Source organism: Pleurodeles waltl, chromosome 6, assembly GCF_031143425.1.
Source record: "Pleurodeles waltl isolate 20211129_DDA chromosome 6, aPleWal1.hap1.20221129, whole genome shotgun sequence".
NCBI classification, from domain to species: Eukaryota; Metazoa; Chordata; class Amphibia; order Caudata; family Salamandridae; genus Pleurodeles; species Pleurodeles waltl.
Window position 1 is genome coordinate 1,182,388,257 of NC_090445.1, and position 21,232 is coordinate 1,182,409,488.

A 21,232-nucleotide genomic window follows, 5' to 3' on the forward strand; every position below is an offset into this window, starting at 1 on the left:
CCCCAGGATGGCCCAGTGGGCAGGCCACCCACTGTATGGACTGTTTGGACTGTGGCTTTGCTCTCCCCAGGATGGCCCAGTGGGCAGGCCACCCACTGTATGGACTGTTTGGACTGTGGCTTTGCTCTCCCCAGGATGGCCCAGTGGGCAGGCCACCCACTGTATGGACTGTTTGGAATGTGGCTTTGCTCTCCCCAGGATGGCCCAGTGGGCAGGCCACCCACTGTATGGACTGTATGGACTGTGGCTTTGCTCTCCCCAGGATGGCCCAGTGGGCAGGCCACCCACTGTATGGACTGTTTGGACTGTGCCTTTGCTCTCCCCAGGAAGGGCCAGTGGTCATGGAGTCCCCTCGTGGATCTGGCGTCGTGTACTCAAGTGGCTGAGGTGCCCCCCCTTCCGTTCCCCCTGAGGTGCCTGTCCTTTTTTCTTTCTGATGCCCCTGCAGTGTTCTCTCCGTGGAGTTCTTGTCGTGGGACTGGGCCTTACCCCTTTGCTCAGGACCCCTGTGGTCCACGGACAGTGGTTGGACTACATTTAGTGGCTGTATATATTTTGTACATAGTTTATTTATTTATTTGGATTACTGCTGTCCATTTTTCAATATATCTGCCCGTTTGAGATCTCTTCTTTTGGTCTTTGCATTATTTCGGAAGGGGGGGGTTTGTGGGTTGTGACAGTGATCTGTGGGAATGCATTGATGTGTGTGTTGTAGTGGGTGTGGGTGGGTGGGTGTGTGCCGGTAATCTTTGCCCTCCCCTGTGTTGTAGGTGCAGTACTCACCGATGTCTTCCGCGCCGCCGGGCGTGCTCCTGGTACAGGAGCAGGTATAGGAGTGCGGGGATGACCTGCAACTCGGGTTCCATACTGCCGGAATCTCGCGTGCTGTATGTGGAGGTGAGCGTTTTCCCGTTCGTAGTCTGTTTCCGCCGTGTTTTTATCGGCGGTGCTCCCGCCCCGGAAAAGGTGGCGGATTGGTGGGTCGTGATAGGGTGGGCGGTACATTGTCTGCCGCCTGGCTGTTGGCGGGGACCGCCGCGCTGTTTGTTTGTTCCGCCGTGGCGGGCGGAGTGTTAATGCGGCGGGCTGTGTTGGCGGTTCACGCCAGGGTCAGAATTGCATATTTTGGACCGCCGGCCTGTTGGCGGGTTGGCCGCCGCTTTATCACCGACCGCCAGGGTCAGAATGAGGGCCATAGTAAGATAAAGTGTAGTTATGTTAAAAAGGGTGAAGAGAAGCCAAAAAATGCCGAGAAATCCCAAGACATTCCAAAGAATAGGGACCCAAAGGTCAGTGGAAAAGGTCATGCAATCCAAAAACATGGTTATCAAATCCAAAAAAGGCCAGAAAGAAGCCTGTGCCGGAAGATGAAAGAGCAAGTGGTAGAATAGGGATGGACAGAAGCTAATGAATGAATATTAGCTAGTAGCGACTATTAAAAGTGTCCTTAAGAATGAATAAAGATGATCAAGAGACAGTTGTGAAGTTACCAGGACTGACTAATTATAAGGGAGAGCATGCAATTGAAGAAAGACCTATTAGCATTGCACTGAAAGAAAGTGATTTGATTGGAAACAGAGGTTGTGACTGTACAGGAAAAAAGAAACAACATACAATTTTTAGTAAGTTGTGTTCTGGTAGCCAAAAACAGTTGATAATTTAAGTACTAGTTCAGCAGTTAGCCTGAAACATAAGTATATACATATAACACCATGTAGCTATATAATTAAGTTAAACAAAAGTTGAAAATCTGAGGAAAACCTCTTTAAAAGAAACAAACCAGCTGAGTAATGTCTAATATTGAAGAACTATATGGGAAGTAATATCAATTACATAGGAAATGTAACAAATTTAAAGTTGCAGTCTTGCCTCAAAAAGAAAAGGAGGATTAAATTCATGTAAAGAGACAGTCGGAAAAGTCAGTATTTGTTAGATTATCAAAAAGAAATAAGTAAGAAAAAGTACCATTCCTTTTGCCTAAAGGAGACCACTACAGCAAAACTCACCCGTTTTGTGTCTATGACAGAATTCAGAGATAAATATTGCTGTGCGTCGGAAAAGTCAGTATTTGTGAGATTATCAAAAAGAAATAAGTAAGAAAAAGTACCATTCGTTTTGCCGAAAGGAGACCACTACAGCAAAACTCACCCGTTATGTGTCTATAACAGATTTCAGAAATAAATATTGCTGTCCATCGCCTGAAATAATATGTTTGAAAGAAGGCAGCGCGCCGGTTTCACATCGCATCTTTATACGCGACCGGTGTGTTTCTTTGGTTGTCCTACCTCGATATAGACTATCAGGTATGGACAGTAAGAAAGGACTCCATCACCTCGACCTCGCTAAGAGTGGGCTCGCGAAATAGGCGGCGCCATCTTGGTTGTATCCAAGGGCGGCGCCATCTTAAAATAGACAAAAATACGTCCAAATAAAGGACAAAGAGTATGTCGAATTAAGAAAAAGCAACTAAAACGTAATAAATCAAAGGTCTGTGTTTGTAAATTAATCCAATTAAGTGACTAGGAAAATTACTAAGGGATAAAAAAGAAGAAGAAGAAAGATAAAAATAAAAGAAAGTGATAGCTAGTATTTAGGACAGGATTGTTGTAAATATAAATTATGATGTTGCCCTAACAAGTCAATCCATAAGAAATTAAAACATGAAAAGATGATTACAGGGAGGGAGATTGGGGAAACTCATTAGCAGCATTTGTGTAGCCTCCTGCCTACAGAATAAAATTGACCATTTTATGGGGGTTATAATAAAAACAGAAGAAGGACTTGCTAAATAGATAAAGTGCTCATGTAAAAGATCAGTAGTGCGTAAACAGGAAGAGAGCAAGCAAATTTAAAGCAAACATAGTTTGTACATCATTACAAAAATCTCCAGATGACACTGTTACTGAGTGACTCTATTTTACAATAGCCAATAGTGCCACTCGTAGTCTTTGTTAAATCCATTGTTAACTGTGTCATATTGAATTATAAGTCTACTTTCCTCCTTGCGCAAACGTAATGGAGTATTGCCCCCTCGAGGGGTTGATCTAATACGTCAGAGGCCACAGAATTTAAAAGTACGTTCATGAGAATGAAATTCTGTGAAATGTTCAACAAGTGGTGCCTTCGTGTCCAATTTTTGGATATTACGGTAATGTTCTTGAATCCTTATTTTGAGTGGACGGATGGTACTGCCTATGTAGGCTTGGTGGCATGGACACCATATTGCGTAGACAACATTCGAGCTTTCACAGTTTATGAAGTCATTGATATAGAAACATTGGTCATTAATGGTAGTTGTCGTAGTTTTTGAGAGACCCCACTTGCAAATTGAACATTTGCTACAAGTGTAAAAGCCCTTAGGTTTTGGAGGTAAAAATGTTGTTGGGGACTGGTTTTGAAAGAATGATGAGCCAAGTTTATCTCTTAGATTAGGAGCCCGTTTGAAGCCTATTTGTGGTAAATTAGTTATGTGTTGATTAATGGAGGGATTGTTTTGTAGAAGGTACCAATGTTTACGTAGATGTTTCCGAATAAGGTGATGGCCATTATGGAACTCAGTGATAAACCAAATAGCAGGCTTTGTATTGACTGGTTGAGATTTGTTAAGTAACTTGTTGCGGTCCATATCACACAATTTGTCCTTAATGGTGTTGAGTGATTGGCGATTGTACCCCCTGGCAGTAAGTCTCTCGGTCATTTGGGTAGAGATGTTGTCATAGTCTATTGTAGTGGAGCAATTCAATCTGGCTCTTTTATATTCACCTTGGGGAATATTCTGGATGGTACTTGCGGGATGACAACTGGTAGCATGAAGAATTGAGTTTGCTGCTGTTGTTTTCCGAAAGAATTTTGTCTGTAACTTGTCATCTTTAATAAAAATCAAAAGGTCCAGGTATTCTACTGATGAGTTAGAAATTTGATAAGTGGGTGGCGCAAGCAGCGCTGCAGGCCCACTAGTAGCATTTAATTTACAGGCCCTGGGTATCGGGATACCACTTTACAAGGGACTTATAGGTAAATTAAATATGCCAATCAGGTAGAATCCAATCATATCAAATTTGTAAGAGAGAGCACATGCACTTTAGCACTATTTAGCAGTGAAAAAGTACTCAGAGTCAAAACGTCAGCCAACTAAGGTCAGAAAAATAAGGCGGCAAAAAGCAAAAAGTCAGAGAAATGACCCTGTAAAAGGACCAGGCCCAACAAATACTATATTATTATCCTTAGCTATACTACTTGAGTATCTAATTATAGGGACAAATGAAATCACCATGTCATTGTTGGAGTAAAAGTATTGAATGTACTCTTGGTTATAGCATCTTGTTAGTAGCAGACTACAACGTATCCCATATTTTAGAGGCAAACTATGATAGGTACTCCTTCTTCGACTGATGAAGGAATTTGCGTACACACATAACAATTCGTCGCATCCATTGTCTCAACATACTCACTCAGCAAACAATAGAAGACATAAGAAGAAAGTTCCCCATTTGCATTAGTACCCTCACGCTGATACTTCTCATCTAACTTAAACATCTCTATAGCTGTTAATGGAGTAGTCGTCCCTAAAGCAGAAGTATGGTTAGCTTTGCTCTTGTCAAAAACAGTCATACCCACAATCAATACCACAAGCAATGTAACACACACAATTGCCAAACCAATGTTCATGAATTTACAGCACCTATTCTTCCTACCCTGCTGGTTAATGTTAATCATGATGTGTAAATAATCAGAAAGTAGAAGAGAAATTTTGGAAAAATGCAGCAAAATCAAAAACAAAATCTTCTTTCAGCAATTATTTACAGCTTTCAGTCTCACTTCCAGGATCCTTGTCAAAATCGGTTTAGCAGCTTTGTCAAACTCAGTTTCAAAAGTCACATCAAGTTATCAACGTCTTATCCAGTCACTTTTCAACAGTCTCTTTTCTCTTGCCATTATTCTCAATTTGTCTCAACAGTTCAGTTCATCAGTTTCCTTCAAGTGCCAAAATATTGACCTGGAATGTCTCTATCAAAACAAAAGAACAAAACATTTTTTTGCCATTCACTTGTAGTTGCATATGACCATTCAGGACCTGCGTATCTTCAACTTGCTATTCACTTTCTTTTCAACTTTCAATCTCCTTCCAACTCTCCTTCACAAAGATTCTCTTTCCTTATTGTGTCTACTTCTTCGATTGTTGTTTCGACAACTGCTTCCTTTCTCTTCGGATGTGACTCTGGCCACTTATTTCCTTTCAGTGGACCTTTGGTCAATGTCCTTTTCAGTGTTAAACTTGAAACTTCTTCTTATACTGTGGTGTTTTCTCTTGACAGACCTGCAACTGGTTCAGGAGGAGTTAGACCACTTTGGCTTTGATCCACCTCAACTCCTTCACCTTTGGGGTCCCGCAATTGCTCCGTTTGACTTTCAAACTGGTCTGCTTCTGGGAAACCCCTCCTCTGACTAGGCTCTCCTGCTGCCCCAATTGAGATAGGTTCACCTTCACCCTGATGGAGGTTCTCTTCTTCGTCTCTCACAGTAGTGACTGAACCATCCTCAATGGGCTCAGATCCGGTCTCAGTTCCTCTTTCTTCTCCTTCGGGCTCTGAGACTTGTTTTGTCATTGTTGGTACTCTTAATAACTCTTCCTCATTGTTCGAAGAACATCACTTTCTTCGTGTGGCTGGCAGGGATCCAGTTCGGAATTCCAGCACACTTCCCAGCTGTAGTAGTTGTCAAAACTACCTGGAAAGGTCCTTTCCAACGAGGCTCCAAACACATTTTCCTCACGTGTTTCCAGACCTCAACCCAGTCACCGGCCGTCAGATTGTGCCCTGGGTCATGGATCGGTGGCAGTGTGGTGGCTTCAACCTGATAAGAGAAAGAGCAAACCACATCAGCCAGACCTTTGCAGTAGTCCAACACCAAATCATCAGAAATTTTGATAAGTACATTTGCAGGCACCGCTGGCAACCTCATGGCTCGGCTCATAAGGATCTCATACGTCGACGATCCTGTCTTCCTGTCAGGTGTGTTTCTCATTGTCATCAGAACTAAAGGCAATGCGTCAGGCCACTTCAAATTTGTGGACGCACACATCTTTGCAACTATTGACTTCAGGGTACCATTCATCTGCTTCACTAATCCTGATGCTTCAGAGCAGTAACTACAATGCAACTTCTGCTCAATGTTCAATGCTGCACACAGTAATTTAATTACTTCTTTGTTGAAGTGACTTCCTCTAACTGATTCTAAAGAGATTGGCAACCCGAAACATGGTATCTGTTCCGTAAGCAGTAGTTTTGCCTCTGTGAGGCTGTCATTTCTTCGAGTAGGGTCTGCTTCAATCCATTGACTAAAGATGCAAACAATCACCAACACATATCTCAAATCTCCAAATACAGGCATCTCAATAATATCCAATTGCATTCTGCTGAATGGACCTCCTGCTCTTCCAATGTGGCTCCAGTTAACCACCATCCCTTCCCTGCATTCATTTGCTGGCAATTGAAGCAACAATGGCAAACTGCTTCTGCAACTTGTCTAAACTTCAGGTTGAACCAATCATGTTTGAACAGGCGAATCATGGCATCTCTCCCAACATGTGCTTGACCATGATAATATCTAGCCATTTGAGGCAACAGATTATTGGGAAAAAACATTTTACCTTCTTCTGAAACCCACAATTCATCTGGTCTTTGTACACATTACATTTTGCTCCATGAAAGTTTTTCCTCCCTGACAACATTATTCTGCAACATTTTCAATTCTTCCATCGTATCAATTACTTTCAATGCATAATTTGAACATGTTTCGTCTTCTTCGGGTAACAGTTCCCACTTATCTTTGAACGATATACAGTTCAATGCGCAAAACCTTGCGACTTGATCCTCATATCTAGTTCCCATTGAGTCTTGGGACTTCAGATGTGCACTGCATTTCACCACAGCAGTTTCTTCAGGCATTTATATAGCATGCAACAATTCTTTAATCATTTTGCCATTTCTCACTGGTGAACCTGAAAAGGTCATTAAACCTCTCTGTGACCACAACTGGCCAAAATCATGGACTATTCCAAATCTATACTGGCTATCCATATAGATTGTAACTTTCAGCTGAGCAGAAACATGGCACGCTCTAGTAATTGCTACCAGTTCTGCTACTTGTGCAGAATACACTCCTTGAAGCAAGGACGCTTCCAGGATACCAGAAATTGTGCACACAGCATATCCTGCTCTGTGTTCCTGTATTGTCTCTCAGACAAGAACCATCAACAAAATCAATTTGGCCATTTTCTTCCAATCGAGTGTCTCTAATGTCAGGTCTCGGTTTCGTGCACAAATCAGTTACCTCAAGGCAATCATACTCAATGTCTTCTAACTTTTCAATTTCAAAATTTTCATTTGTAAGTAAAGTTGCCAGGTTCAGCACTGTACATCTTTTCAATGACACATTTGGTGATCCTAAAATATTTGTCTCATAACAGGTCAATCTTCCACCTGTCAAATATTGGGTCTTGGTGCGGGTAAGAAGAACTTCAACTGAATGAGGGACCATTATTGTCAAAGGATGTCCCATCACTATACCTTCACACTGTGTGAGTCTCTGTCCAAATGCTACAACTGCACGCAAACAACCTGGTAAGGCTGCTGTGACTGGGTCCAAAGTAGCTGAAAAATATGCTACTGGGCGGTTTACACCTTCATGGACCTGTGTCAAGACAGACAAAGAACATGCATCACACTCATGACAAACAATGTGAAAGGTTTTGTGTAATCAGGCATACCCAAAGCTGGAGCTTTGCACATACATTCTCTCAACTCAGTAAATGCTTTCATACCAGGCTGGTCTAACACTATAGGATTAGTGACCTCTTTGTGAATCATCTTTTGCAATGGCCTTGAAATGACCAAAAAATTGGAAATCCATTGGCGCAAGTAACCTACCATGCCTAGAAACATTCTGACATATCTCTGGGTAGTCTGGGGATTCATCTGCAATATCGTCGTAACTCTCTCCCTGGATATTTTCCTTAATCCCTACTCAATCTGATGAACCAAATATTTCACTTCCTTCTGACAGTACTTTAATTTTAGCGGGGACACTTTATGTCCATTCTTTCCCAAATGATTCAGCAAGGCAATCGAGTCATACTTGCATTCGTCCGTCGTTCTGGATGCAGTCAGCAAGTCAACAATGTATTCTACCATTCCAACGACTCCAAATTCTTTTTCAAGACCTGATTAAATATGGAAGGTGATTCTGAAAACCCTTGAGGAATTCGACACCGACAATAAACTTTGTCTAAAAATGTAAAACAAAAGAAAAATTGTCTGTCCTCATGAGGAGGCACAGAAAAGAAAGCTTGTGACAGGTCAATGACAGTAAACCATTCAACATCGCATGGAATCTGAAACGTTATCACAGCTGGATTAGGCACACCGGGGCAACAGTTGATCACAATATTGTTTATTTTTCTCAAATCCTGGATAATTCGAACTTTCCCACAGGGCTTTTCAGTCCCATTATCGGTAAATTACATGGGCTGCTCACACTTCTTTCAGAACCCCTTGCTTCACAAACTCTGCAATTATTTGGGCAACCTTCATAAAAACATCTTGTGGCATATGGTAATGGGGAATCTGAGGAAAAACTGCATTCGGCTTCACAGAAACTTTAACTGGCTCAACTCCCTTTATCAAACCTATCTCTTTCCTCGTCAGATCCCACACATTTTCCTCAACCATTCCCTGTAAATCAGGGTGAAGCTCCTTCACTGTAAACATTGGAAATAAATTAATCAGAGGGTATTCCTCATTTACTATCTCACATTCTGTCTCTGGGGCGTGGTCATCTTCATTATCGCTATTTGTATCTCGATTCCATCATTTGAACAAGTAATCGAGCACCTGGTTTTACACAGCAAGTCTCTTCCCATTAGGGATACCGGACTTGAATCACAGACTACGAATCTGCGCACTCTCTCTAAAGTTGCCAATTTTAATCTGAACTGGTTCTGTAGTCGGATCTGTCAAATACTGATTTGCTACTCCCACAACCTGGACTGTCTTTCCAGAAAAGGGCAAGTTTAGAACTTCTGCACTTCTCACTGTCAAGCGTCTAGCTCCTGTGTCAACTAAGACTGAAACTCGGTGTCCCATGACTTTTCCCTTCACAGAGGGGCCTTTCTGGTCTGCTTCTAAAGAGGCTGCAAGCATACGCTCCTCTTCATCTGAACTCTTGCTCACCCAATCATCGTTTATTCCAACCTCACTGTGTAACGGGAATTGATGAACTGCGTTATTCTTTTGGCTGGAACTCTGGTCTGTGACCAGTAGAGGAAGCATCATCTGCAGCTGTTCCATTGGGGCTTGAGGTATTTGGACTTGCTGTCTAGGTACCATGGGGACCTGCTGTTGCATCGGCTGCAACTGTGTCGTTTCCACCCGTGGCATTTGCACCGGCTGCATGGGTTGAAACCCTTGCATATGATTCACATTATTTTGAAAATTTGGATTAGGACCTCTCATTCTCGGTTCTCTCTTGTTTTGAAACAAATTTATATCATTACTTTGCTGAACAGCATCGGACATTCCCGTTTCCAATATCAGATGGCTCCACAAGCATGACAAGGCAACAATTTCTTCATTCCCTGCACATCATTCTGAACCACTACACTACTTATGACTGGAACATGGTTCATATTACTTCCGCGACCTCTACCTCTCAATCTGATTTTGAAATAACATGTTTCCCTGCTGCTCCTGCTGTGGTAGCTGTTGTGAAAAAAATTCCCTGAATACCTCTCTGGGCAGCTTTACTCTGCTTTACCCTCGCCTTCCCCTCCAGGTTCTTCTGCTTCATCTCAATTTCATCACCACAGTATGTCGCATTCAGCAAAACCTCATCAATCGGCTTTGCTTGCCAGCAAATCAAATGACTCTTAATCATCTGGCTAATTTTACATTTCAATCTTTCTACAAATATAAACACAAAAGGAATCATATCTTTGGCTCGATTGTTTCTGTACCACTGTAATGCTTGAACACCTGCAACAACCTCTCATAATATGTGTGAGAAAGTGGCCTCTTTCTAGCATGGTTACCACCATTTTTGGGCTGTTTGCGAGTGTTTGTCAGTGTGTTTTTACTGTTTGATTGGGATCCTGCTAGCCAGGACCCCAGTGCTCATAGTTTAAAACCTATTTGTCAGTGTGTTTTGCCTGTCCCACTGGGATCCTGCTAGTCAGGACCCCAGTGCTCAGAGTTTGTGGCCGATGTGTATTGTCAGTATGCTTGACTGTGTCACTGAAGTTCTGCTAACCAGAACTCCAGTGCTTATGCTCTCGCTACTTACCAAATTTGTCACTACAGTTTAGTGACTCCATATTCCAATTCTGATTGGCACACTGGACCCCCCCTTATAAGTCCCTAGTATATGGCACCTAGATACCCAGGGCATTGGGGTTCCAGGAGATCCTTATGGGCTGCAGCATTTGATTTGACACCCATAAACCTTTCTTCAGGACTGCCACTGCAGCCTGAGTGAAATAGTGCACACACTATTTCACAGCCATTTTCTACTGTACTAAGTTACTTATCAGTCACCTATATGTCTAACCTTCATTTACTGAAGGCTATGTGCAATGTTACTGTGTGTGAGGGCACCCCTGCACTAGCAAAGGTGCCCCCACATTGTCCAGGGCCCATTCCCTGGACAATGTAAGTGCGGGGACACCATCATAAGCGTGCACTACATATATATCAATGCATATATAAAGCTTTACAATGGTAACTCTGAATATGGCCATATGAGGTGTCTAAGATCATGGAACTGACCCACCCAAATATAAACTTGGTATTGGGGGGCCAATCCCATGACCCTGGGGGCTCCACAATGGACCACAGTACTGCCGATTCAGCTCTTTGAGGCTTCCACTGCAGCCACAGCTGCTGCCACCTCACAGACAGGTTTCTGCCCTTCTGGGGATTGAGCAGCTCAATCCCAGGAAGACAGAACAATGCATTTCCTTTAGGAGAAAAGGTGTTACGCCCTCTCCCATTGGAAATAGGTGGGACAGGCATGAGAGGGGTATCCTCCCAGAGGCTCTGGAAATGCTATGAAGGGCACAAACGGTGCCCTCCTTGCATAATCCAGTCTACACCGGTTCAGGAACACCCCGTCACTGCTCTGGCGCAAAACTGGACAAAGGAAAGGGGAGTGACCACTCCCCTGTCCATCACCACCGCAGGGGTGATGCCCAGAGCTCCTCCAGAGTGTCCCTGGCGTTACCCATCTTGGATTCCAAGGTGTGGGGACCCTCTATTGTATTTTCTACTGTTTGCACTATTCTATGACTGTTTACTTACCTGATTTTGGTTACTAGTGTGTATATTGTGTATAATACTTACCCTCTATTTTTGACCTTTGTTTTTGGTAACACTGAGTATTGTGTTTTATTGTGTATAAGTACTGTGTAACTATAGTGGTATTGCAGGAGCTTTGTATGTCTCCTAATTCAGCCTTGGCTGCTCTGCTACAGCTACCCCTAGACAGCCTAAGTTGCTAGAACACTGCCTACATTTCACTAGTAAGGGATGACTGGACATGGTATAAGGTGTAAGTACCTTAGATACTCACTACAAACCAGGCCAGCCTCATACAATATGGATATATTGACTCTTTTGCTTCCTGAGCTGTCCTTTCAATTCTCTGCCAATCAATATTTTTGGGCGAAATTCTCATTTTCAAAAATTCAATCACCTTATAATAATATTTCATTACCTCATGAGGCGGTGCATCTGCAATTTTATCTCTCTCTGTTTCTTTTGTCGGCCAATCTATACTGCTCTTACACTCCATCCACAAATCAGCTGGAACCACGAACTCTAGTAGAGTGTTTGTCTTCCCAAAGGCGTTTTGCAAGTTTCACAAATCTGTCTGTCTGTTGGTACCAATTTACTGGGTTCTCTCTCAACCTGGGATAATCGTTTGTAAAAGACAGAGGGGGTGATTCTGATTCTGGCGGGCGGCGGAGGCCGCCCGCCAGAATTCCGCCCCCATTATACCGCTCCGCGGTCAGAAGACCGCGGAGGGTATTATGAGTTTTTCCCTGGGCTGGCGGGCGGTCTCCAAAAGACCGCCCGCCAGCCCAGGGAAAAACTCCCTTCCCACGAGGATGCCGGCTCGTAATCGAGCCGGCGGAGTGGGAAGGTGCGACGGGTGCAGTGGCACCCGTCGCGTATTTCAGTGTCTGCAAGGCAGACACTGAAATACTTTGCGGGGCCCTCTTACGGGGGCCCCTGCCGTGCCCATGCCATTGGCATGGGCACGGCAGGGGCCCCCAGGGGCCCCGCGACCCCCCCCTACCGCCATCCTGTTCATGGCGGCTTTCCCGCCATGAACAGGATGGCGGTAGGGGGGGTCAGAATCCTCATGGCGGCGGAGCGCGAAGGATTCCCCCGAGCAGCGGTAAGTCGGCGGGAGCCCGCCGACTTGCCGCTTCTGACCGCGGCTGAACCGCCGCGGTCAGAATGCTCGTGGGAGCACCGCCAGCCTGTTGGCGGTGCTCCCGTGGTCGGTGGCCCTGGCGGCCACCGGCCGCCAGGGTCAGAATGACCCCCAGAATGTCACTTCTGCTCCAAGGGACATGAAGAAAATTCCCTCCAGGAATCTCCCTCATTGGCAACATATGTATTGGGTCCTTATTCTGCTACACATTTGCAGTCAGCTCTAAAGAATCCTTTTTCCTCTTATCTCTTTTCTTTAGCCATCTGTCTTCCCATTTGTCTAATGCTCCCCAAAGCTGGGCACTTTGAAGCAACTCCCTAAGGTGTGCTTTCATTCCGGCAGATCTCATGTGTTCAAAATCTTTAGCTTCAAAATCTAACCCGTAACTCTTTTTCATATGCTTTGTTTTTTCTATTTCTGTGCTGTTCTTCTTTGCCAGGTCTGCTAGCTTCTGATGCACATTGCTCACTTCCCTTGTAATCTTTGGGCACGGATATCACAACTCTACTTCTGTGTAGGATTCTAACCCATTCACACCCATAGCTCACTCAATGAGCTCACCCACTTCCATGCTTAGTCTAGCATAATTCAAGTACTCCTTTCCCTTCAGAGCACTCTGCGGGGTATTCAGGCCCATATTTATACTTTTTTAGCACCCCATTTGCACCGCTTGTTAATGCAAAAGCGGCACAAACTCAAAAAATGACACAAATGCAGTGCTAAAAAAGTATAAATATGGGCCTCAGTTTGTCTAACCATTCAGTCAACGAAATGTTGCTAGCCTGTACTGGTGGCAACTGCTGTACAACTGCATTTGAGGTCTGCGGAGTCAGTAATTTAAAACTCTGACTAACGCTTCACCCTACCATAGTATCCAGAGATCCTCCGAATGGACCAAGGTTCAGTAGTGATCTCGAACCGTCAAAGTCTGTCCCACAGGAGAGACTATTCGAGTGTTCTCGGTATGCCCTCCTCTTATCGCGTTTTGTGTCATGACACCCTGTTCACGTACACTGGGTTTCTTTTGTGCATATAAGGGTACGGCTGGACCAACAGTAATAGGTAGAGATATAGGGCCTGATTCTAACTATGGAGGACGGTGTTAAACCGTCCCAAAAGTGGCGGATATACCACCTACCGTATTACGAGTTCCATAGGATATAATGGACTCGTAATACGGTAGGTGGTATATCCGCCACTTTTGGGACGGTTTAACACCGTCCTCCAAAGTTAGAATCAGGCCCATAGTATCTGGGGTTGATCTGGTACTTAAGTTCTGTGGAAAGGTAACTCCCATGTTCTGATTCATCATGGATGACATATCTGACTGTGTCCCTGTTACTGGAGTGAATCTCGGCATGGCTTGTGGCTGCACTTGGGGCAGTAAAAGTGGGGTTGGTTCTATCTGAACCAACATCGGTCTCAGGAAAACCTGTTCCATAGCCACCATTAAGTTCATAGCAGTTTCTATTATGGATACATTAGGGTAAATTATCTTGACCTGTGGCGGATGCACCTGATTTTTTACTACTGGAGTAGTAGGTGTGTTAAGACTACTCTGCATCGGACTCTGGGTCAGGCTAGTATTAACCTGCACCTGACTCATCGTCCCATTAACCTGTGTTGGTGCTGTAGGGTCAGCACTGGTGCTCGGACCACACTCATGTGCCATATGGTGGTGGACAATTTCCCAATAACTGTAAGAAACTCATCATCGTCTGATTCTTCCTCTACTATCGAGGATTTTCTAGCCTCCCTACTCTCGGAAGGTCTTCTGATGGTCTTTTAAGTAGCTTTCCTTCCTTTCCGTTTCACTATCTTGAGCAATTGCTGGAAATAGCTTAATCCCTTGTAATGTTTGTAATGTCTCAGTTTTCCAAAATTTCTGAGCATGATCCCACCTAGCCTCCTCTAGTGCCTTTTCTGCTTTTCTCATTTCTGCTGCTGTTGCTGTCTGGCTACTAGTTCCCAGATCGCTAATGCCTCAAACTGTGCTGGTCTCTGAAGGGGCTTCAATTCAAATAGCACCATCCTTAAATGCTGTAGAATCCTCAAATTGAAGGTTCCATTTGTAGGAAATGCTAAGTTTCCATCTTTCTCGATCACCTTGCACCATTGCTTTAGCCAAAGACATGGCCCAAAACCCTTCTCTTACTTTACAATGTAAGCTAGTGTACCTTCTGGCAGTGTAGCCCCGCCTATACTCGTAATGTACCTATCTCCCCTTGAAGCACTCTAAAGCTTTGAAAAAATTCATTTTTGTGATCTTTATGTTATTCAAATCAAATCAGAAAGTGACTTTAATCCCCAGAATTCTCTTCGCCCACCTTGTCAACCAATTGCGCTTTACGGAAAACTGCTAATCTGTGTGTAACCCTTCTCACTAACCAACCTATCCCAGCACGGCTCCAATGATGTCACATTTACACGTACTGCGGCTGAAACAAGTCTTGCGTCTTGTCTTCCCAAACTCAGATTCACACGTAACTAATGCAAAATATTGCGAGCACTAACTCAAAATCAAAACCAAATTTGCCGGTTTACTACAGGAAAGGTAACACAATCCCTTCAGAAACTTTACGGATTTTTCACTGACAGCTCTTACCACACTTGCAACTACTCTCTCTTTCTCAGCGTCCCTGATTCGCAAGCAAAATTCAAACTGCAAATTTTACTCTCAACCGCTCAGTGGGTCTGTCCTGGTGCACACAGGGCTCGCCAGATCTCAGTCGAAAATTCTTTGAGTCACTTTGACTCACACTCTGACTTGTCGACCACTCCCAATCCGCCTATTAAACCAGACAAATTACAACAAAAACCAAGTGCCTCATACACTTTTCAATGTACTCCGGAGTCTTAGACCATGCAGGGTCCGTACATCAACAGCCATGTGGACAATATTTTAGCACAAAGCTGCACACACATGTGAAGTTCGACAACTTCCCTACTCTCACACTGCTGAGTACACACACTTCTTCTACAACTTCATTTGGAGTACACAAACTCACTATGCCCTCACAAACATCACAATTCACCTGCGATTTGCATAAGCTGTGCAAGCACAAAACCTACTTCATTCACACTATCACTAGAATGCCGAGAACATCCTCAAACAACCATTGCTTGGCTCCAAGATTCTGGGAAAGCCATTTCAGGACTTAAGGGAATATTTTCTCTCCAATTTGTATCATTGAAAAAATAAATCCAAAACCTATACCGGGTATCTATGATGGGCTCTTAAGGAGACCAACCATCAGTCTGCTACCACGTCTGTTAGCGCGTCAGACCTTAATAAGTAAACTTACAAGGGGACGCAAATAGGTTGATGAACCTTTTGATTCGCATTTAAGATGTCTTTATCATAGATCCAGTACATGCAGATCAATAATCAATAATTAATGAATAACACCAATAATCAATAGGAGTCAGTAATTATCACACACCATGACCTTTCAGTCATCAATAACCACACCTTTCAGTAAAAGTTAGAATATTTATTTCCCTATATTAACAATGCTAATGTCAAATAAATTAATTTCAAACTTAAATGACAAACATATAGAAACAACACTGGTTGTTCGAAGACTCTAAAGAAACGCAATCTAAACAAGGCTTGTGCTACTACACATTATGACATTACAGGCAAATTAATAGCAAGAATAACTGTGCGAACGATATCACATACATTATGTTTCAGCAAAGAAAAACATCAAAGGTTACTCCATACAGCGGACTTCATTAGTGAGGAATCCTTAACTAACACCAGATTAGCATCAGCATGTTGGGCTTCATGCAAAACAATTTAGTCAACACAAATTTGGAAAAACGTCTAACTATGGCTCAATCAAAATATTGTGGTTGTTACCTAGAAACAAAAACAAACATAAATGACAAACATCATTTCATCTGTATACCTAATCCATATGTGGATCAGCAAGTCCACAGATGTGAGTCTTCTTCCTCAGGACATCAGCTCTGTCAGCAAGGTTTCAGGCAAAGTTCAGAAAAGGCAAAGTATTTAAGTATTAAAAATAAGCACATCTCTTCTCAAGATGCATAAGAAAATACTAGCCTTACGGCAAGATAGAAAATGGGCAAATGCGTTGTCTTCCCCTGGTGCAGTCCCGCTAAGTTAGATTTACAAAAACTATCTCCAAAGTGCCTATTAGTCAAGGGATCGTACGTTTACACTTTGTCCAATAAAAATAAAACATCAAATCTACATTTCTACTAGTACACAGTTCACATGTCGATGATTGGCTCATCTTGTACTGTTCTCATCCATCCGGTTTGTCAGGTAACAATATTTTGCAGCTTATACTCCAGTCAGGGTGGTCATTGTTCTCTCCTGAGAAAGTCAGTCTTGCACATGTTACATTTACACTGTTTTATTCAATAGGAAAAATATCATCTAGTAAGCAGTTCTCATGAGAAAGACTTTTAGCTATGAGCACACTAAGGGGGTCATTCTGAGTCTGGCGGGTGGCGGAGGCCGCCCGCCAGACTTCCCCCCTCCAAAATACCGCTCCGCGGTCGAAAGACCGCTGAGGGTATTTTGGCTTTTGCACTGGGCTGGCGGGCGACCGCCAAAAGGCCGCCCGCCAGCCCAGTGCAAAAGAGCCTTCCCACGAGGACGCCTGCTCAGAATTGAGCCGGCGGAGTGGGAAGGTGCGACGGGTGCAGTGGCACCCGTTGCGTATTTCAGTGTCTGCAATGCAGACACTGAAATACAATGTGGGGCCCTCTTACGGGGGCCCCTGAAGTGCCCATTCCATTGGCATGGGCACTGCAGGGGCCCCCAGGGGCCCCACGACAACCCATACCACCATCCTGTTCCTGGCGGGAGAACCGCCAGGAACAGGATGGCGGTATGGGCTGTCAGAATCCCCCATGGCGGCGCAGCAAGCTGCGCCGCCATGGGGGATTCCCAGGGCAGCGGAAAACCGGCGGGAGACCGCTGGTTTTCCACTTCTGACCGCGGCAAAACCGCTGCGGTCAGAATGCCCTGCGGGGCACCGCCAGCCTGTTGGCGGTGCTCCCGCCGACCCTGGCCCCGGCGGTAAGGAACCGCCGGGGTCAGAATCAGGCCCTAAGACAGCACAGTGGAAAATCACAGTTTAATTCTCAAAGCAGATATTTTATTACATGCAATTTGACATGAGGCCGTGCAACTAGACCAATACCTCAATTAATAAAGCTAGTACATAATGCATAACCCTAAATGTGACATATTACCACATTAATCAAGCATATGCTCAATGTTTCATATTAATAAGCCATTAATAAGTACACTTCGTGAACATTGGTGGCCACTCATCGTGGACACACTTTCAATCCGTGAATTATTTTTCCTACGTTATTACATTTTCTATGAAATTCAACACTCAGAATATATGAAAAATCATTAATAATTCTGTTAAAACTCCTGCTCTAGCACAGCTGACCCGGAGATCCCAAGTCTACAGCTACCCGTAATGCAAAAAAAAGGGTTGGTTTTGAGTGGTAAGATTTGATCTGTACATGCTTCTTTCAAACTATGGCTAACAATGGAGAAGAGCATTTAAGAGGATGACACAGCGAAGTGGACTGTTAATGGCAACCTGATATGTGTAATGACTCTACATATTCAGTTCTGACATCTACAAGAAGACGATAAATGTCTTTGTTTATTCATTCATTAAGCAAGAATATACATATCTACTTATTTACATTGAGAGATGATGGGCGTGAACAGGAGTGTAACTAGGACTGAGTTGGTAAGAATTAGCTGTGATCATTTTCAAGCATAAGTAAGTAAGCGTTTAAGACACATTTGAAAATGGTAAGTGAGGAGATGGAGTGCAGATCAACTCGGAGTCGATTTAAGATGTATTGTCCAAGTTCCTGAATGAGCAGAAACGTAAAGCAGGACAACACCTTTGCGCCCTATCATGAAACTTTCTCTGCCAGTGTTCAAGCTCAGAGAAGATCCATGCACCTGAGTTTAAAATAATTAGGGCCAGATTTACTTTACAGTCCCACTTTTCTTGCTTCTCTTAGTTTCCTCTAACGCCACCATGTGTGCATTGTGTCTAAGATACGGCGCACCATGGCAGTAGTTAGGGAACTAGCTTCAAAAGTTTTGACACTAGTTCGGAGCTTTGCAGGATTAGCATAAAAAATGTTGACATTAATCCTGCAAAGCCCTTTGAGGCCCATTATGAATAATGATGTACCTCCTTTTAACGCCTGCTCTGTGCAGGCCTTAAAAGTGCCAAAAAAACATGACGCAAAGAAATCTCTTAGATTTCTTTGCACCATTTTTTCGCCCCCATGGTGTGGGATGCCCCCTCTGCATACATGATCTAGCACAAAGGGTTACAAAGTGGCGCAATTAATGCACTGCGCCACTTTGTAAGTCTGGTGCTGTGTTTTTGGCCATCTAAGCCCGCATCAACATAAAAAATGATGCTCATGTGTAGTTAGATGACGCAAGGGGCTCTTAAATCTGCCCCTTAGTCTTTACACAGTACATGTAACTCTTCAGACACCGCAACACAGAACAGCAATCACCGCTCTGGGTTTCAGAGCTGTGATCTCAGTCGAGCTAAACACCATGCAGTTTCTTCAGAAACAGGCAAGTAGTTGTGCTGCAGCCCTGCACATGTGCAGAACAAAATATTGATACAGCTCTTGCCTAGAACTTTTGGAAGTTTACTTCAGTTTCTTTCTAAAATAAACCGCTTGAAAAACAATATACCTGTTAGATAACGTTTTCCACTGGTCCCTTTTCTTTGAAGTGTTGTTAAATTGTTAAATCCTTTACGAAATTGTTGCATTAAAATGAACACCTACCTTGAAAACAGGGTGCACTGCAGGCAGCTGTCTGTACATGGCAATTCCAAACACTTCTGATAGAAGATGAGTTCTCAGTAAATGAGTGACGGTCTGATGGATGTGAAAATCAGATGAACGAACCCAAATTTTTGCTAGCAACCAGTCATATTTGGCATCCGAAGGTAGAAATATTGGATTATCAGGCCCGGGGGTTTGATTTATCTGAAAACACATAGAAAAAAAACTATTAGCTAAATACATGAACATGTGATCCGAAATTGGACTTAAAACATCCGAAAAAGGATTCAATAGCATTGCTTTAGATTTGCAGCCAGACAGCTTTAAAAAGTTTTCTACCACAACACAATATCAGGGGAGCGCAAGATGATTGATCAAGAAGTTTTTACTATGGGTGCACAGAGGAGCTCGACATGATGCATTTTAGTGGGGGACTGGGAGATGCACTTCAGGGAAGCACTAATAAATGAGCATCACATGAGCACTGGGTGATATATAGTTAATGGGACAGGACTGGGGGCATGGCCTGGACAGCCAAGATGGTAGGTGCCCTCAATTGAGCTTGCACCAATCAACGCCTGAAGACTGTTTTTCTGAGGTGCTGGTGTGCCTCCTGAGGTCAGGCGGAGCTGTCGTGGCTCCCTGACCACCCAGAGAAGCAGCGGAGAAGATCCTAAGGTGGACCACGTCATAATTAAAGTGGGGGACGGGATGAGGCGGATCCCCAGATTTGCATGGACTTCGCACATGTGGTGATCTGGCACCCACCCCATGCTTCACCACGATGGGCAAAGATTTTGGCAACTTGCACACTGCTGCCTGCAGCAACGGAGGGGAAAGTGTGGCAGCACCTCAGGTCCTGCCCAGAAATTGATAGCACTTTTTTAAAATTACAGAGCCCGAGACTTTGGGCCACATGTGCGCATATTTGGAATTGCGATTCCCTAATACCGATTCCATGCGAATCGCAATTCGGGAATCGCAATTCCAAACGTAAGAAACTCCACTGAGTTTTTTTTGTGATTCCTGGCGGGTCGCAAATAGACCTGCCTCATTAATATTAATGAGGTAGGTCACAACTTGCGACCCACTGTGAATCGCAAAAATCACAGGGATGGCGACCTGCTGTTGTCAGCAGACCACCATGTCTGTGATTGCATTTAAAGAAAGCTATCTTTTTTTTAAACGCAGCCCGTTTTCCTTAAAGGAAAACAGGCTGTGTTTAAAGAGAAAAGAAATTAAACTGAAACGTTTCATTTTTTAAGAGTAGGCAGTGGTCAGTGTGACCACTAACTGCTCGAAAAAAAAAACACTTTTGCATGCATTCACAAAGGAGAAGGGGTCAATTAGGGACCCCTTCACCTCTGCGAATAGGTTAGCACCAATTTGAAACTGGTGCTAACTGCGATTGTTTTGCAACCGCATTCACGGTCACAAAACAATCATACATACCATTTAGATTCGGTATTAGGAAGGGACGCCCTGGACACGCTCCTTCCTAATACCGAATTGCAAAACGCAAATTGCGATTCGGTAACTAGTTACCGAATCGCAGTTTGGGCTTTGTACATCCTGAAAAGCATTTTTCTAGTCGCAAACGGGCCGATTCTGCGAATCGACTCATTTGCATTTAGAAAAATGCTTTGTACATGTGGCCCTTAGTCCTTTGAGGCGCTAAACTAAAAGAGGAGTTGGGACTAGGTTTACAAGGCCCTAGCGCCTCCTTGCGCCACATTAGCATATTTTTTTTCACACTAATGTGGCTCAAGGAGGCAATTTTTGCTGTGTCATATTTACAAAGTGGTGCAATGCATGCATTGTGCCACTTTGCGACCCCTTGCGCCACATTATGCCTGCGTCAGGAATAATGTATGCAAGGGGAGCGTTCTTGCGTTAGGAGGCCCGC

General features: G+C 43.8%; 1 protein-coding gene across 1 annotated transcript in view; it reads right to left on the reverse strand.

The window, feature by feature from the left end:
* ALOX5 (arachidonate 5-lipoxygenase) overlaps positions 1-21,232 on the reverse strand; it is an 859,090-nt gene that overhangs the window by 324,938 nt on the left and 512,920 nt on the right. The window contains exon 8 of the mRNA XM_069240432.1: positions 19,327-19,530. Coding sequence (XP_069096533.1) covers positions 19,327-19,530 — 204 coding nt within the window. The remainder of the gene's footprint in view (positions 1-19,326; positions 19,531-21,232) is intronic.